At 44.6% G+C, this 18,288-nt stretch overlaps 1 protein-coding gene across 4 annotated transcripts in view; it reads left to right on the top strand.

Moving 5' to 3' along the window:
- Nucleotides 1–15,367: 15,367 nt before the first annotated feature.
- The window catches only part of LOC101777516 (COP9 signalosome complex subunit 7), a 5,729-nt gene continuing 2,808 nt past the window's right edge, over nucleotides 15,368–18,288 (top strand). For 2 of the 4 annotated variants that reach the window (XM_012843360.2, XM_004957681.3), the window contains exons 1-6: nucleotides 15,368–15,668; nucleotides 15,833–15,908; nucleotides 16,546–16,634; nucleotides 17,109–17,198; nucleotides 17,445–17,489; nucleotides 17,594–17,664. In XM_012843360.2, coding sequence (XP_012698814.1) covers nucleotides 15,501–15,668; nucleotides 15,833–15,908; nucleotides 16,546–16,634; nucleotides 17,109–17,198; nucleotides 17,445–17,489; nucleotides 17,594–17,664 — 539 coding nt within the window. In that variant the 5' untranslated portion in view covers nucleotides 15,368–15,500. The remainder of the gene's footprint in view (nucleotides 15,669–15,832; nucleotides 15,909–16,545; nucleotides 16,635–17,108; nucleotides 17,199–17,444; nucleotides 17,490–17,593; nucleotides 17,665–18,288) is intronic. The other 2 variants (XM_004957680.3, XM_004957679.3) reach the window with 2 other exon arrangements.

The raw sequence follows: 18,288 nt of genomic DNA, 5'->3' as shown, positions 1-18,288 counted from the left end.
GTTCGCTTCAGCTTATAAGCCGGCTGAAAAGCTGAAACGGCTGATTTGTTGTGAGAGAAAAATATTGTTTGGTGGCTGATAAGCCGACTGAATAAGCTGAAGCGAACAGGCTGAAGGTCCATGGTGTTTTAAGCAAGACCTAAAGTTACTGATCCGTTAATAGTGATCCTCTAGAAATTGGCAGTGTCTCCACAGCGTGATGTGATCGAGCCTTTAAATTGTAATAATGTCATGACTCAGCAGAGTACTTCGGAGAAAATGTGCATCAATTTCAAGCATCCCATCAAAATATTCAGAGACATACAACAATTGGTGACATTCAAAAGTCCAGAAAAACAATGTTTTTTTTGAAAGGCAGAAAAAACAATGTTGATGTCACACATTCACACCTTATTGTATACCGAGCGAATGGTTGACCGTTTCTTCTACTACTGTTTACACTCCTTCCACTTTATGGCCTTTAAGTCTTTAACTAAAGTCAACTATAGTTGATTGATGCCAAGATTCATAATTTAGCTGTTGACACCGAATTTTGACCAACAAAATCAGATAATCCAAAGTAAGAGAAGATAATCAGCCACAGCCATACGTCTACGGGAGTCACAGGCAGCGGGAACCAAGCCGATGATTTTGTTTGTATGACGTACGGAGGCCTGCAAGTATGACGTACGGAGTTGCATGCATATATGTAGAGACGGGTGCTGCATGTGTCATGAGGATTATTTGCATGCGTACATACATTGGAAAGTGACGTTTTAGACTGCATGCAAGGTAATTAAAGAAAGGATGGTGGCCGGATTGATTAATTAAGAAGGAAAGGACAGTACATGCATACGAAGGCCAGAGAAAGCTTTGATTCTACACAAGGGAAAGGGAAATTAGAGTCCATGTATCTTAATATTTTCTTTTATTATTAGGGAGTCTTATACGAGTCGTTATCCTAGCTGACTAGGAGTCATTAGTCCAGGATATAAATATGTACCCCTAGCCATTATAATAATCATCAATCAATCAATCAATATAACATTTTGGCGCCACGCCACCAAACCCTAGGAGTAAGAGTAGAATAGATTCGATGAGTTCCTTCTAGCGTGTAAGGCTGCATCAGCTTCGATCTCAAGCGAGCTTGTAAAGACTGTCACCCGATCATTACAACCTCTATCAGAACTTTCTAAGTTAAGTCTTATATCCTGATATTGTTGTGTGGCTAGTTATCGAGTTATCTTAGATTGCACGTAGAACTTTCTAGGCTTTGTTCAATATTCTGCTTGTTTTCAACGTTGCTCAAGTTATCAAACGGCTTAGATCTGGTTAGGTTGTCTTCACCGGCTCCCTTGCCTTGTTTAAACATTCACAGTTATCGTATCATATCGGCTGGTAGACTCTGCATAGCTTTACTGCTTTATATAGCTAGGTCTGATAGATCCTTACCCCTACCCCTCGTATTACTAACCGTCAAGCCTCTGACGTCAACGTGCTACCATTGAGAGTCGATGCTTCGATCGGGTCTTATTCGTATCTTACGAAAGCATGATGACGTTATTGAGCCGATAGGGGTGCATGTGAGACCTTGCTGCCGTGAGCCTGTCTGTTAAAATTAACGGGTCGAAGTTAATGCCCTTTCTCCGTGTTACCTTATCTAAATTCAATTACACGGTCATGACACTGATTATACTTTATTACCTTAATAGACTTGTAAGTGGTAGGCAAAAGGTCTTTGGTGATTGTGCTCTAGTCAACGTTGTTAGATCGAGGTTAATACTCTCTCATTCGTGTTACCTTGTCTAAGTTTAATACACCTATCAAGACATTAATCAAGATCTGTTAATGTATTTGGCTTGTGTACAGTCAGCATCGACTGATCCTTGTTGCTATGTTCTAATCTTTTAAGTTAGTAGATCGATGCGAATCCCCTCTCTTCGTGTTATCTTATCTGAGTTCAATACACTTACCAAGACATTGGCTAGATTTATTAGCTTAGCGCATGGTTAACAAGGACTCCCCTTTTATGGTTGTTGTGTTACAATACGTTATCTTAGCCCGTCAGCTGACATAGCTGATGGCACATGCCATTAATATTTTATTTATTTACACCGCATGTTTACATTAAAATATCTATCTATTGTGGTGTTTATTCCAAAAAAGCCTACCCATGAGTTTGAGAGTCTTAGCCGCGGATCAGCTTAGGGATTTAATGTTTACCTTGTTAATTTTCAAGTCAAATTGACTGGCACGCCTTCCACCACTCGCGAGCCAATTTGGAGCCTGCACTGGAGTTCACGTTCCTGGAACGCGGGTAGGTCTGCGTCACAGGTGCGGTCTCTGTCGGTGGCTATCCCGGAATGTGCATGACGCGCACACGTGTCCTCGGCAAGTACCACTACAGGTACGCTGCGAAAGCGTCATCGTCGTGTAGACTGTCCTCGTGCACTAACTCCTCCAAAGCGGCCGCCCACATCTCGACGTACGGAACCATCCTCAGACCCCATTGGGTAGCTAGCCTAGCACCACCCTGACGGGTCCACCTAACATATGCATCGTGCAACGGGTTAGAGTAACGCAAAATATTTATTAGACGGAAAATGATTAAATGGGGTGTACCTGTGAACGTCGGCCGGGATAATGTGAGCAACAGGAAGTGGGGACTCCTGGTACCGGCGGAACTGCCTCATGACACGGTGAACCGCGTAATCCTTGACGTGGATGTCGTACACCAGTGGCCTCTTCGTCATTCAGTACTCCCGGTCTCGAAGGCACAATGAAGACAGCCCATGCGAGGCACGAGCGTGGACGTCCGCTGGGGTTAGGGTCCACCTCACGTCGGTGTCGACAAGAGCGTCGAACTGACCGGCAAAGTCTGGGTACGACTTCTTCGTCTACACTCTAACCCACGATCCCTAAAAAAATATTTCACAAACAGGTTTAGTAATTGAAATCTAAATGCATGCAACATATGAATTGAGTAATTGTAGGTGTAGTATCGTACCTTTCGCAAGCACCACAACGACTCCATCGTGGGTCTGTCGACGTCGTCGTGGTCGAAAGGCAACACCGGGTAGGGGGCACGTTAATGAGTGGCCTACCTATCGGGAAGCACTCGTACGACCACATCTGAAGAAGCAATGGCAGCCGACGAAGATAGGCTCCATCGAGTTGACCTTGCAGCAGCCCGTGCAAAGGCCCCTGTAGGACGCCGTCAATACAGCTGAACCCCAGCTGTACTATGGAACCTCGTCAAGCGGGGCCTCCGCTATGGCCCTCGCATAAGAAAGTAGGTGCTTAGGCACCGAGTTCCCCTAGGACGTGCAGAATAGATCCACCCAAAGAGCCACAGCAAGTATGCCTCCAAGTGTCGCGCAACTGTGGCGTCGGCGGCGTCGGCTCTCGTGTAGTCGACCTGCACAACAATACGAGTTAGTTGACAAATTCACAAAACTTAGCTATAACGATATCAAAAGTCATGTAAATAAGTACTCACACTGAACTGCATGAGCCACTTCTTCGTGGGCCCATGTGTGGAGCTGAAGGTGCGGTACGGCTCGGCCCGATAGTTCCGCAAAATGTGGGCAAACCGGGCCAAAAGCTCCTCACGTCAGATAACCGGCACGTCCTCTGCGCCAACGGCCCTGCCGGCACAAGGAAGTCCAAAAAGGAGCGACACGTCCTCAAGTGTCGGGGCCATCTCACCCACTGTGAGGTGGAACATGTGAGTCTCAAACCGCCAACGGTCAAGAAGACATGCTAGAAGTGACATGTCAAAGTGGAAATGTGTCGACTTCTCCGCGCGCTTCACGCCGGCGTCCATCATGTCTCCCTCAACCAACCTCACTAGAGGAAGGAGCCCCGCAGCGCCATTTATTAGTTAAAAGAACCAACCATGTCTCCCTCAACCAACCAACCATGCATACCATTTATTAGTTAAAAGAACACAATGCTAGAACTTCAAATTGAGTGAACTAGTAAAATGTACCTCGGAATCCAACGAGCGTCAATCGGCATCGTCGAAAGCGGGACACGTGCGCGAAGCGTGCCGAGGTTGGCACCCCTTACGGCTGACATGAACGACCTGTGAAGGGCCTCCACGGAAGGGTCGAGCAATTCGGGGGTTTGATACCCCTCTCTAGCCTCCTCCACCATACCTGCAACACGTATAATATTATTACGCGACGAAATAATAAAATTTGCAACACATATAAGTTATTTCAAATACTACATAAATCAAATAGAATATGCTAGACATGAGATATTCGAAACACAACATAAATGAAATAGTACATGATACGAAATTATTACAATGTCTTACTATTACAACTTAGGTTACATTCCATAATCTAAGAATTACAGGAGTCTATGAACATAGAACTAACGATCAACATAGAACTAACGAGACAAATAACATTACATATGACAAAGTAGAAATGTACGAATTCATAAACATACAACACACATTGCTACTGCTACATACTTGAATCACAGAAGCCCGTCATTATTTCTACGTGCATGACGCCCCCGACCATGTGCTGGAGCATTTGCGTCACCTGTTGATGGTCCAGCTTGGTTACTCCCGCCTCCATATGTCGTTGCTGGGCAATTCTTGTACGTGTGACCTGTTTCATTGCACTTGGAGCAGAGGCGGACATCAGAACCAACTTCAGATTGATCCATGTTGTTCTGGATGCGTCTGTTCTTGCGTTGCCCGACCTATTGGAACATTTCTGGATCAGAGTTAGGAACGTAACATGCGGCATTACCAGGATTATTTATGAAGTTTCCTACTAAACGATACATAAACCTCGTTCCTCCAGGTGTACCATATAGTTTCCTTAAGGGAGTAATGTGGTATGAACCGACGAGGCTGAAATCCCCCTGCCTTGATACATGCAGCAATAACATGGGTGTAAAGCCTATGAAACAATCGTGGCTTCTGGCATGAGCAAACACCCTTCATTGGTAATGATGCACTCCTGTGTGTGCTTCTCACGCCTCCCCCCAATCGACCTTTGTCCCTGCAAACAACCTTGAACCGGCATTCAACAGCACCCACTTCATTAACACGATACTTATGCGCCTCCTCTATGTACTCTGTCATCTTGTACCCATAAATTTTGTGATTATCAGCCATTGACTTATTTGCCACTACATACCGTTCCCTTAAGTACTTCATGGTGCGGTATAAGAATAATTCCATGATAACAATAAGGGACAATCCCCTAACACCGTGTTGGATCCAATTGTACACCTCAGCTAGATTTGTAGTCATTATACCCCACCTAGGACCTCCCTCGTCATAGAGTAATGCCAACTTTTTCTTCGACTCATGCTCAATCCACTGTGAGAATGTCTTAATGGACCTACCCCGTCTTCGCCTAACATTTGGACCATCCAGTCCGACGTCCTCCAGAGACATAGGGTGATCAACCTCACTGTTGATCAGCCTCTTGCCTAGCTCTTCGGATTGTTTCTTTGTAAGGCCATCAAGTTTCTTCCATAGTACAATGAATTTCCTCTCCTGATTCTGGGTACATAGCCATTTAAACAATTTCATGAGGGTCTTATTCTTGGAACATCTGATAAGAGAAGCGGGGTTAGGTCTAACGGCACTCATCAAACCCAAAAATTTTTAAGATATGAAATGCAATTATGATGCAGCAATTCCTACACTTTCAGACTCATATACACACTCGTAAGAAAACTTGGTGGCATCGCAATCTCCCCCTAATAATATACTATCGAATACTAGCGACACGCAACAAACAATTAGCATCTGCGAAACAATCAACCAATTAACACTACTGCCACCTAAGACCCACATTTTTCTATATTTAAGATAGAGTCTCATTTTTTTAAACCGTAATATCTGTTGATTATCCCAACCTATGGCTCTGATACCAGTTGTGGCGGAACCGCCCCACTTAAACTGGTTTAAGTGCGCCTAATCGTTGTCAGAACAGCAATTATCCGAAACGCACTTAAAACAGTATAAGTCCGGTAGTCCGTTGAGTGTCTCTAGGACTCCTCAAAACATCCACGACGTGATCCATAGCCATACATCAGGATCACTTCCACGATGGGAAGGTATCAACAAATATTACATTTTTACATACATATCGAGGTGCGAATTATTACAAACCATAGTTTGAAACAAACTTAACAATGCAGGTTAGAGCAGTTCTAAGAGTTTAAAACATAAACTAGTCCAGGTAAAAGTTAAACAACTGAGTTTTATTTCTAGGGTATTATGAGACTCGTAAAAAAAATACCCTAGTTCTTCGGGGCTTCTCCCTTGGCGGACTCCTGCTGTGGTTGTGAAATAGCAACGAAGGATTCCATTGAGTACGGGGTACTTAGCAAGACTAACCCGACAAACCAATATAAATAGTTTTTCCAAAACTGAATGATAGTTGTTTAGTGTATCGGCTAACTCACATTTTTGCTAAAAGAGCTTACTATAAGTGAAACCTTAGTTTTATCTTTTATTTCAGATTGAGTTTGTTACCTGATCAGTCTAGATGGCGAAAAATATTTTAGCAACCAGTTGGAACTAAGTCATACAACATATTTAATTTTGGAAAAATATTGCATTCAACTGGATTACACTACGATGCTTAACGGTGATCAAGTGCATTAATAATCGAGAATTGCGGCGATCCGGATCAATTTACATTCTGCAGGAGATACCCTGACCACCAGCTATGTACAACTGTCCAGGTTGCACATAACGACTTTTCGATTAGCCGCACCCAAAGATTGGGAATATGACTACCCGAACCCAGGGACGCACCCCCACATGGGACCCCACGTCTGGCCTGATCTCCATGTGAGTTTCCAGCTACGCCCCTGCCATTCTCCAGCACGTCAAGCACGGGTACGAAATATTCTCGATCAGAGAGCCAACTAACATACCGGGCTTTACTGGTCCCATACCCAGTAAGCAACCAGGTAAAACTCACTTGATCAAAGGTTAAGACAACGATCGGGCCTTAGCCAAATTAATTTAGCAGACACAACTATCATCTCTAGCTTCTGTCTGCATTTCCAATTTTCAAGCTATTTTTCCTTGACTAACATGTATGACCAAATTTACCTTAGAGCTAAGCAACCAAGTTGCTTGAAGTATCTAAGCATCACTAAGCATAGGATACTTACTAATTAGTGAACAAGTGGCAAAGATGTCCTCTAAACAAGGTAGGATCATGCACAAGAGTAGGTTTCAATCAACTCCTAGACTTAATGCATTCACAAAGAAAATAACCAATAATTGGACACATGAAATAATAACTCCAAATTAGGTAGGCATAGATGCACCGGGGCTTGCCTTGATCTGTAAAAAGGTTAGCGTTGTCTGACGGTCCGGCTTCAAAGGGGATCAACTCAACAATCTCCTCAAACTCCGAAGGTTCTTCAGATAAATCCAAGAATTCCACTTCTGGAGCTTCGGTGTCTACGATTTAGTATATGCAGGGGTTAGAGATGTAAATTTTTGAACACATGACTATACAACTTTCCTTCATGATAAAGTTGCAAGCCAACAAGTGACTATACAACCTATCTTCATGAATAAGTTGCAAGCCAACACTAAACTACCCATAAAGATTAACCCACCATTAATAATCTCTTTACTAACCTACCTTAGGCCGTTTTCTTTTATTTTTAGAAAGCATTATAAATATTTTCTAATCTCAAAACTTAATTCCTATAGTTTAATAATAATTTGTGAATAAGAAAACATTATTCAAAATTTGATGCATTTAATAAAGGTTAAACATTTATTTAAATACCTTAATCAAAAGGCATTAAATAAATACCTAAATTTTATTATTTTTCCTAAGGTTTAAAAATTTTAATGCATAAAGGAAAATAAAACAATCCTAACAAAATTGGTTTCACTATTTTCGAACATTTCTAGAATTTTCCGTGAATTAAATGGTGAAAACCGAATTTAAACTATTTATTTACAAAAGGGAAAACCTATGATTATCCAAAACCTCCGGTCAAACTTTTCTCACTACACTCCTATCTACCCCCTCTCTCTCGCACTGGGCCCCTAGGACCGACCCTTCTTTCCCCTTCTTTTCTACCCGTCGTCCCCCTTCTCTTTCTCCTTTCTTTCCCTAGCGCGTGGGCCCTTGGCTCCAGGGGTCTTCTTCTGCCCTGCGCCCAAAGGCAGGGCACAACAGGGGGGCGGGGTGCGTCGGCCGGCACCCTGCCGGTGACGGGGCCGGGCTGTGGAGGCACCCCCAGGTCACGGCGCACTCGTGGGCGGCGGCGGCCCCCCGGGAGATGGCCTGAACTGGCCTCTCCATGGTGGCGGGCGGCTTGGCCGGCGGCCGGCCATGGCTGCAAACGGTGACGGCCTAACAACGGGAGGGGTGGCGCAACCTACAGCTTCCCTATGAACCTGTGACGCGCCCACGTCTCACCAAACGAAGGTAGAACAGTGGCATGGAGAGCTCACCGTGAGCACCGAGACGACGGCGACCGGACGAAAACAACAGCGATTCCCGGGCTTGGCAGTGACGAACCAGACAACGGGCGGTTGCAGGGCGTCGCAGTGGAGCTAGAGAGGTGGTTGGTGGCTGGTTCGCGAGGAGGAAACGACGACACGAGGAACGGCCGGAGATGGTACAGGCTCACGCGAGTTTCTGTTCGCTCGGTGAAAAGACGACATGGAAAAATGGATGAGGGCGGGAACAGTAGATATACAAAGCTTTTACCACATGGAGGCCATGTCGGTGAGGTTCAGGCGGGCATGGATGTGGACGTGGTTCGCGAGTCGCGCTGGCCGGCATGCAAGTATGACTGGCGAGGCATGTCTCTGTTTCCTCTGTTCTTCTCTATTAACACTTGCTTGTATTCAAATCCTTCAAGGTTCAGAGGTTAAAAACTCCCAAATTTCCATTGCGATTCGTGACGCTCCTTTAAACAATCTTGTAGTGTAAATTGAGTACTTCAATTGATAGATTGACCATTAACCAAGGCGAGCACTCTAGCACCGAGATTTTGAAACTCAAAATCCAGCCAAAAACTCTCTGTAACTGGATCCGTAGCATCCATCCTTTATCCCTCTTTGTTCTACAACTAACCAAGGTTCCATTTTCACAAGAACTCATGTATCTCCCACACTAGATTTCTCAGAAATTTATGCTAAAGATGGTGAAACCAAACTGTTACTGTACATTGTTTTTCCAATATTGACAGAACTGTATATTTTGGTTGAGCTGAAAGTTCAGATTGTATTTTCTCCATTTCCCTCACTTAATCTCTCAAAACCTCCTTTATAGAAGTTGTAGAGAACCTATTTCTACACTTCTCTGATTCATCTCAAAAGTTAAATCCTTCTTTTTCTCTTCCAAATCTAGCTCTAAAACTAACTGCCATTTCTTGCTTTTCACCGAACTGAATTTGCAATGACTGTCTGTACTTCTTAACAGAACAGCACCCCCTTCTCCAATTAAATCTTGAATTTCCACTTAACACTTCAAATACCAATTATTTCATGCCAAACTTGGAGATCATGCTAAGCTTGATATAAAAGTTCCATTTTGCCTATAAAACCAAAGGTCCACATAAGATTCTTCAAAATCTCTTGAATCAAAATTCACAGTCATTCCTATTTTCAGTTAGTGAACTGGAGCATCCATCATTTTGATTTTTTTGGACAATTTAAGGTCCATTTGCTTCTCAAATGGTCTCTTTAAGTTCCAATTGTCCATAAAGTCCAAATCCACGCATTTTTCATCTTTTTCTAAATTTGAATCTCAATTTGGCGTTTTTGGTCAACATTTGACTTAAAGTTGACTTTTGCCAATAAACTCTCTTAGCACCCAAATTTTGTCCTCAACCTCAAAATGACCATTTTTAAACCTTTTTAACACCTAGTTGTTACAGTCTCTCCCCCTTAATAGAATCTCGTCCCGAGATTCCAAATGCTAAACCCCTTGTTTGAAGAATGGAAAGGAAATTGCGTCAGACGAACATCTTTCTCTATTCTGCATAAGGAAGTTGGGGTGGTTGTCCAGCGATGACTGTTTACTCGATTTCAACAATTTCAAATAACTCGGGGTACTTGGATTCTAATTCTTCTGCCTGTTCCCAAGTAGCCTCATCTGGAGTAAAAATGGCAACGGGTAAAACCCGCGCGGATATACAAACCACAAACCCGCACCCGCGACAGTATATCCGCGCCCGCGCCCGCGCCCGCCACCCGCCACGGGCAACACTATGCGCCCGCGCCCGCTATCCGCGGGCATATTTTGCCCGCGGGCATGCCCGCATACCCGCCAGAAGTATAAATGGATGATATTTAACATATAAATAGATCACAACGTTCATAATCTCAATTCATCACAATCACAAATCACACAGCACAGTTCAATAGTTCACCAATCACCACGGTCCACACATTCAACAATACAGTACAGGACTACAGGCATACCATACAACTAATACAAGTACACATTGACACATTGTTCAACTGCAAAGTCTCCCAAGTGATGCAAATAAACAAGACATGGAGTCATGGACAGGTAATTAGTCGGAATCCGCTCTAGTGATGCAATATTCATCTTTCAGATCTTCTTCATTGTCTTCAAGGCATGACCAAAAGGTATTGAACCTTCCATCACCCTCATCTACATCCAAGTTCAAACATTAGTAGCTGCAGTATACAATCCATGTATTAATGAAAAGAATTCATTGTAAATGCACATTTTTATACCTTTGAGGTTGTGACGAAGCCAACTTTGGCTGCACATCAAAGCTTCCAACATTTTAGGAGTAAGACGACTGCGATGCTCACTTAAAACCCTCCCACTAGTACTGAAAGCCGATTCAGAAGCTACTGTGGTGATTGGAATAGCCAAAATGTCACGAGCAATTAGCCTCAAAGTAGGATAACGAGCTCCCTCCAACTTCCACCAGCCTAGGATATCAAAATAATTATTCTCATCATGAGGAAGAGTTTCCTCTTCTAAGTAGCGATCAAGCTCATTCTTACTTCTAACAAAGCTTGTAGTCCTCTTATTTGCAGTAAGAGTTTTAAATATGGACAACACAGCAGCTGCACTAACTGTAGAAGGGGCACCAGCAGAGGATGTAGCCACATTGTCTTGGTCTGTCACATGATAATGTTTCATTAAACTAGTAAGCAATTCCTGAGCCTCTGTAACATATTTTCCAGCAGCCTCTTCTCCAAAAAGAGCAATATAGCAAGCATGTAACATTGTCATCTTAAAACGTGGATCAAGAATAACAGCAACAGCCATAAGACCATGGATGTCAGCCCAATACTTATCATACTTTTCTATCATGGCAGCAGACATGTTCCTAATAGTTTCATCTTCATCATGACCCCAATAGTTGAGTTTAAGTTTAATCTCACATACTTTAGGGAAGAACAGGTTAGCTGTAACATATTTTGTCCCAGAAAATAACTCAGTAAGCTCATAGAATATCCCTAATTTCTCACAAACATTAGTAGCAAATGTCCAATCATCTGCTGCTGGACAATCATAGGTCCTATCAAGCTCACCCAAACGTTCAAAAACCTTCCTATAAGGTATAGCAATGCTAAGCATGATGTAGGTTGAGTTCCATCTAGTTTTGCAGTCTAAATGCAACTTCTTGTCCAATTCAACATTTTCATCTAGAGCAGTTTTCTCAAACTTTTCGTACCTTTTTGGAGTAGCAATCCAATAAGCAACACTTTCTCGGATGTGCGCAACTGCAGTTCCAATTACTGCCATGCCATCTTTCACAATGAGGTTGAGAATATGTGCACAACACCGCATGTGCAGCCATTTTCCTTTCAATAGCATATTAGCCGCCCCAAGCCTTGTGTCCATTAAGCCAATCATATTATCATTGGCACTGCAATTGTCAAGAGTCACAGTTGATACCCTCCGATCAAGATCCCAACTCTGCAGGCATTTATGCAATGCATCACAAATAACCTCTCCTGTATGGGGGCATGGCACATACATAAACCTACATCAAACAATGCAATAATTCAGCAATAATACATCAAACATACATAATTCTACAATCTGGACAGCAAGCAGAATTAAGATATTCACCTCAATATGCAGCTTCTAAGCGTCCATGAGTCATCAATAAAATGTCCAGTCACTGCCATATAGCCTCTCTTTTGATTTTCAGCTGTCCAAAGATCAGTTGTGATAGCAACACGACAATTTGTCCTTTGCAAGAATATCCTAGCTTTCCTTTTCTCTCCCTCATAGAAACTCATGATGTCCCTTCTAATAGTGTTTCTAGTTGCCATTTTGAACAAAGGTTGTAATGCACTAACAAATTTACGAAAGCCATAGTGATCAACAATGGACAATGGGTACTCATGCAGTATAATCATGGAATAAAGAGCTTTTCTAGCTACATCTTGATCAAACACATAGCTTTCTACAGCTACTGCCCCCTTTTCAGTGGTTGCAAACCTCAAATTAGTTTGAACTTTTGTTCCTGCCTTATTTTTATTGTAGGCACAAGTTTTCAAATGAGTTTTCAAGTGCGTTGTACCATTTCTTGATGTGGCTGAAAGCTTCTTGTTGCAGTGGTTGCACTTGGCCTTCCAAACTCCATCAACACGCACTTTTTCAAAGTCATTCCAGACTACAGAGGTGAGCTTTCTCTTTGAAGGCCGCCCACCATCATCTGAGTCCTCCCCCTCTGATACATTCACAACATCCACAGCTTTGTCCTCCTCAGTACCAACTGCAGCAGTTGCATGGGAGGTTTGCACTTGGGAGCTACCAGGGGTCGACATTGTAGCTGCACATCATAGTAGATATTAAATTATCACTTGATTTGTTACTCCAATAGACTAGGCAGTAGCAATTCATACAAACATGATGATTTATCAAACTTCTCTCATAAAAACATGATGATTTATCAAACAATTCGAAAGCAATTCATTCATTTTATCTATTGAACACCACTGAAAAAAATCACCAAAAAAACCACCTGGGGGGCTGGCGCCGAGCAGGGCGGGCGGCGGCCGAGCGGCGGCCGGGCGGGCGGCAGCCGGGTGGCCGGCGGGCGGCGGCCGAGCGGCGGCCGGGCGGGCGGCGGCCGGGTGGCCGGCGGCCGAGATCCGGGAGGGCGGGCGGCCGCCGGGACCTGGGAGGGCGGGCGGCGGCCGGGCGGGCGGCGGCCGAGATCCGGGAGGGCGGGCGGCGGCCGGGCGGGCGGCGGCCGAGATCCGGGAGTGCGGGCGGCGGCCGGGCGGGCGGCGGCCGGGACTCGGAGGGCGGGCGGCGGCCGGAACTCGGGAGGGCGGCCTGCCGGCCTGCTCCTGGCGCCTGCGCCGTCGCGCGGTCGCGCCTGCGGGCGGCCGGCGGCAAGCCTCCGGCCGGCGGCGAGCGGGACAGCAGTAGGAGGACTGGAGGAGTTTGGACTTTGGACTGGGGGGCGGCCGGGCGGGCGGCTATGCGGCTGACGGCTGTGGGGTCAGGAGGTGAGGAGGTCAGGAGGATAAGGAATTAAGGATTGAGGAACCCTAGCAGCGGTCAGGCCCACATGTCATGCGGATTTGCGGGTATGCGGGCACGGATAGTGTATTTTCATACCCGCAAATTTTTTACCCGCGGGTATAAAATAAAACCCGCACCCGTACCCGTGGATACAAAATGGTACCCATATCCTCACCCTAACGGGTTTTTACCCGCGGGCATGCGGGTAATCTGTGCCCGTTGCCATCTTGGATCTGGAGTGTGATTTTTCCATTGCACCTTGTAAAACTTGATATTCCTAGTTCGAGTATCTCTTATCTTTTGATCTAGAATTTTAACGGGTCTCTCTTCATAAGTTAGATCTGGTTCTAGCTCAACTTCTAGATCTTCTAAAATCTCTTCCGGAACTCTTAAACATTTCTTAAGCTGAGATACATGAAATACATCATGTATAGAGGCAAGTTGATCTGGCAATGAAAGTTTGTATGCCACTGGACCTTTTCGTTCCAAAATCTTATAAGGACCAATATATCTTGGAGCCAATTTACCTTAGTTTCCAAAACGTTGCACTCCCTTCATCGGAGACACCTTAAGATACACGAAGTTTCCTACATGAAATTCTAAAGACTGTCTTCTTTTATCCGAGTAACTCTTTTGTCGGGACCGAACTATTTCAAGATGTTTACGAATTTTTCGGACCTTTTCTTCAGTTTCTATAACCAATCCGATCCCAAATGTGTTCTTTCTTCTACTTCTGACCAATTCAAAGGTGTTCTGCACCTTCAACCATACAAAGCTTCAAAAGGCGCCATCTTTATACTAGCTTGGTAGCTATTATTGTAGGAAAATTCAGCTAAGGGCAATCATTCATCCCATAATTTTGAAAAGGTAAGAACAGAAGCTAAATCTAAATAAATCAAGAAACTAATTTTATTATAATCTAAATACTTAAGCTAAATCCAATATATCCACTAACTTATATTTTTCTATATCTCATATCAACACCTAGATTTCATCTACTATTTCACACTACACTATTTCTATAGCTACTACAACAACTACTACTACATCTACCAACTACGAGCTAATCTAAACTAGGGGGTTAGTAAAAATACCTCAAACGAAGTGAAAAACCGGGCTTCAATCTCCACCCTACTCCCCTCCCCTCCTCTCCTCCCTCCCTCCCTTTCTCCTCTCCTCCCTCCCTCCCTTTCTCTTCTCCTCCCTCCTCTCCCTTCCTTCCTTCCCTCCCTTCCTTCTCTATCCCGAGTGCTCCCTCGTCTCCCTCCTTCTCTCGCTCGCTCACTTCTGACGCTGGGTGGGGAAAAGGGCATGCGTATGCGCCCGGGGCTGGCTGCTCCATGGCTTTAAAGGTGCGGGGGAGCTACCGCCAAATCAGCCGACGGTAGCTACCAAGCTCTTGTCGTTTGAATTGGCGGGGCCTGCTACCGCCCGCTCCTCCGGCGGAAACCGGATACCGCCGGATGGAACGGCGGTAACAGCCTCGTCCCCCGTGCTACTGCAAACCGTGTGCCGCCTGTCGGATGCAACGGCGGTAAGCGGATTGCGACGCCGACGTGGCGGATGCGGGAAGATACCACCGTTTCACTCGGCGGTATCTTCTATTACCGCCGGTTGAGACAGCGGTAGCCCTTTACCGCCGTTTGATCCGGCGGCAAAGTTCTAGTTCTGCAAATTTTTGGATCGCCTATTTATTTCTGCAAATTCGTAAAATAAAAAATAAAAAAATAAAAAAATTCTCGCATAAACGGCCCTCCCCCGGCGGCCCGGCCTCCCCGTCTGCGCGGTGACGCAAACGGCGGTAGCTCCACGTCATCGGTATGGATACGCGGCAACCTGGCTGACACAACACCACACCACCGGGCCCCACAAAACCAAAACCCAGCCGAACCGCACGAGAGCGCTCCGCACCAACAGAGGACGCGAGAGCGAAGGCCCGAAAGCGAAACCCCAGGAGGCGCCGGCGGATCCTCCAAAACCTAACCCTAGCGGCTGCCCCCTCTCGTCGGCGGGGCGATGGCGATGGACGCGGAGCGGCGGCAGGCGGAGCTGATCGGGCAGTTCTCGGCGCAGGCGGCGGCGCTTTCGTCGGCGCCGCAGCTCGCCGCGCTGGTTCTCGAGGCCACCTCCCACCCGGCCCTCTTCGCCTTCTCCGAGCTCCTCACCCTCCCAGCCCTCTCCAAGGTACGCCGCCCCCGCCTTCGGCCTCCTCCTCCGCTACCTTCCCTTGGCGCCCGCCGCCGGGCGAGGGTTAGGGTTTAATTATTTTTTTCCCCGCGGCGATTGGGTGGCGTGCGGCTCGATCTGACGTGGTTTGTGCTGCTTGTTTCGTTTGTTTGTTTGCGCAGCTCGCTGGCACGCAGTACGCGTCGTCGCTGGACTTACTCCGGCTCTTTGCCTACGGCACCTTGAAGGACTACAAGAGTAAGATCGCGACCCGCGCCCTTGCAATTCTTACGTTGCTTCGCCCTTTGAATTCGTTGCTGTGCGTCTGTGGGCTTCCCCGTGGTGCCCTGTTTGGATTATTGTGTTTTTTGGGTAGAGGCAATATGACGTGGAAAATTGTTTCGAAACTTTAGATGGAGGCCATTGGGTGGGTGATGGTGCTCTAATGCTGAGATCAATTAGCATTGTATACACATTTAGAGGGACCCAACATTGTTGGTGTCTCAAATATAAAATTGATTTTCTGGTCAACCAGTTGATAGCACATCACATGTCACACTGTCACACTAGCAAACAGAACTTGAGGTGTTGAGATCAATTTGCCTATTTACCAACTACTTTCATGATTGATGAGTGTGCATTAACTGTTTATCGAGTTATTAAGGGTATGTGCTTCTCTGTGCTTATATCTTACCGCATAGTCCACTTGTGTTCGCAGGAATGTTCCTCTGTTTGATCTATGTCTACTATTGCTGTCAGCATGCACAGTATTTACAGTGGTTAATGTCAAAGTGTGGCTCACTTAGAAGTTGCACTTAGAAGCCGTTTTTCGTACTGGTTTATAGAAATGTATATGCATTGTTTTGTTCCCTAATTCATCTTTCTGTAAGTGTAGGTAATTCTGGATCCCTTCCTGCGTTGTTGCCTGATCAAGTCCGGAAGCTAAAGCAACTCAGTGTGCTAACTCTGGCAGAGTCAACTAAGGTGCAAATTCTGACTAACCTTATCAAATATTTGAAGCAATCATAAATAGCATCTCTTTCTGTGAACACTAAGTGATTCTTATTTGTGACCATCATACTAGCAAGCATGTGAATGGTAGTCACTCATCTGTCATGTTTGCTATCTAGGTTTCTTAACTCTCCTACTTGTTATTCTAATGATGGTAAATAGTTCTGTGCAGTAGCTTTTTAGGAATCAACTCTGAAGGGGAAAATTGGTGTTTTTCCTTGGTGAAATAGATAACCAATTGCTGAAGATCTTACCTTATGTTACGTTTACTGGATGTAATCTTATGGAAGGCTTGGACTTATATTTTTTTTCTTGTTCATTTATGATGCTTAGCTGAACATTGGAAGAAACATTCTTGTAGCATTCTATTTTACCTTCTGCTCAATGCTATGTTTTTCTGTGGAAATTCTAATATACTTTCTGTTTTCCCTGCAATTATTTCTTTAGATACTACCATATGATCAGCTCATGCAAGAGTTGGACGTTTCCAACGTAAGAGAGCTCGAAGACTTCCTCATCAATGAGTGCATGTACTCGGTGAGCCCTCACATCCTCTTCAATTTTGACACTTGAAATCTATGTAACTTTTAATTTATAAACCATCCCAGTGAGACTCATAAATGTGTTATTGGGTAAGGTATTGTTTCCTTAGTAATCTGATGTTCCATCTGTAGTGGAATTTTCTTCTTTCCAGTGTTTTTCCTGTAGTCTTCAGTGTCACCTATTAGCTTCAGCTTCGGCGTTTTTGGCATCAAATTCATAATATCCTGCATGTTTATTTAGGGTATTGTTAGAGGCAAGCTGGATCAGTTGAGAAGGTGCTTTGAGGTAAGATGCTTGCAACCTGTTTCTGCAGCATCGTTTTTAATATTGTTATCTATGTGTTTAGTGATCACCTTTTTTCATTTTTTTTTTCTTTGCATTCATTTCAGGTACAATTCGCAGCTGGGAGAGATCTTACACCTGATCAGCTGACCAACATGATAGACACCTTGTCTGACTGGTGTGTATGCTTATTTAAGAAATGTTTCTACATTCCAGGAAATGTGAATCCTGTTTAGGAAATGTTCTGACTTTCCTGGAAATGTGAATGCTATTTTTCGTAGTTGCCCATTTAATTTTATTTCTCATATATAACCTTCTGATGCCATGGTGCTTCATTTTTCATGGGATAGACGGCTTGTTTCTCTGTTGCATTTATTCTTTTCGATACTCTTGGCATCTTACAAGATATTGACCTATGTTAGTTTTATGAGATAATTTGTTGCAGTAGGATGATGTTCTGAAACTGCGTGCCCAGTATTGCTTCTTAAAAGCTGTTGTCTGTTTGAGTAACAAACTACTCCCTCTGCCCCAAATTATAGGTCGTTTTGGCTTTTATAGACTCATAATTATCCCATTATTTTTTTGATTAACATTGCGGTACTGGGGGAATTGGGTATCATACTTGATTAGCAGAGGGGGGGAGGGCATCCACTCCTTGGCGAACTCCAGCTAAAGTGCGTGAGCATGCAACACAGAGACTCCATGTTCTTGGAGCATACCTACTACCGGGACGAGATAAGTATTACGCCCTGCAAGATTTGGCAGGTACACGGGTGAAGAAACTAGAACTGACTTCAAGTTG

The sequence above is a fragment of the Setaria italica genome, chromosome II (genome assembly GCF_000263155.2).
Source record: "Setaria italica strain Yugu1 chromosome II, Setaria_italica_v2.0, whole genome shotgun sequence".
In the NCBI taxonomy this organism is placed as follows: domain Eukaryota; kingdom Viridiplantae; phylum Streptophyta; class Magnoliopsida; order Poales; family Poaceae; genus Setaria; species Setaria italica.
Note: the sequence above shows the minus strand (reverse complement) of the source record. Positions and strands in the feature narration are given on the sequence as shown.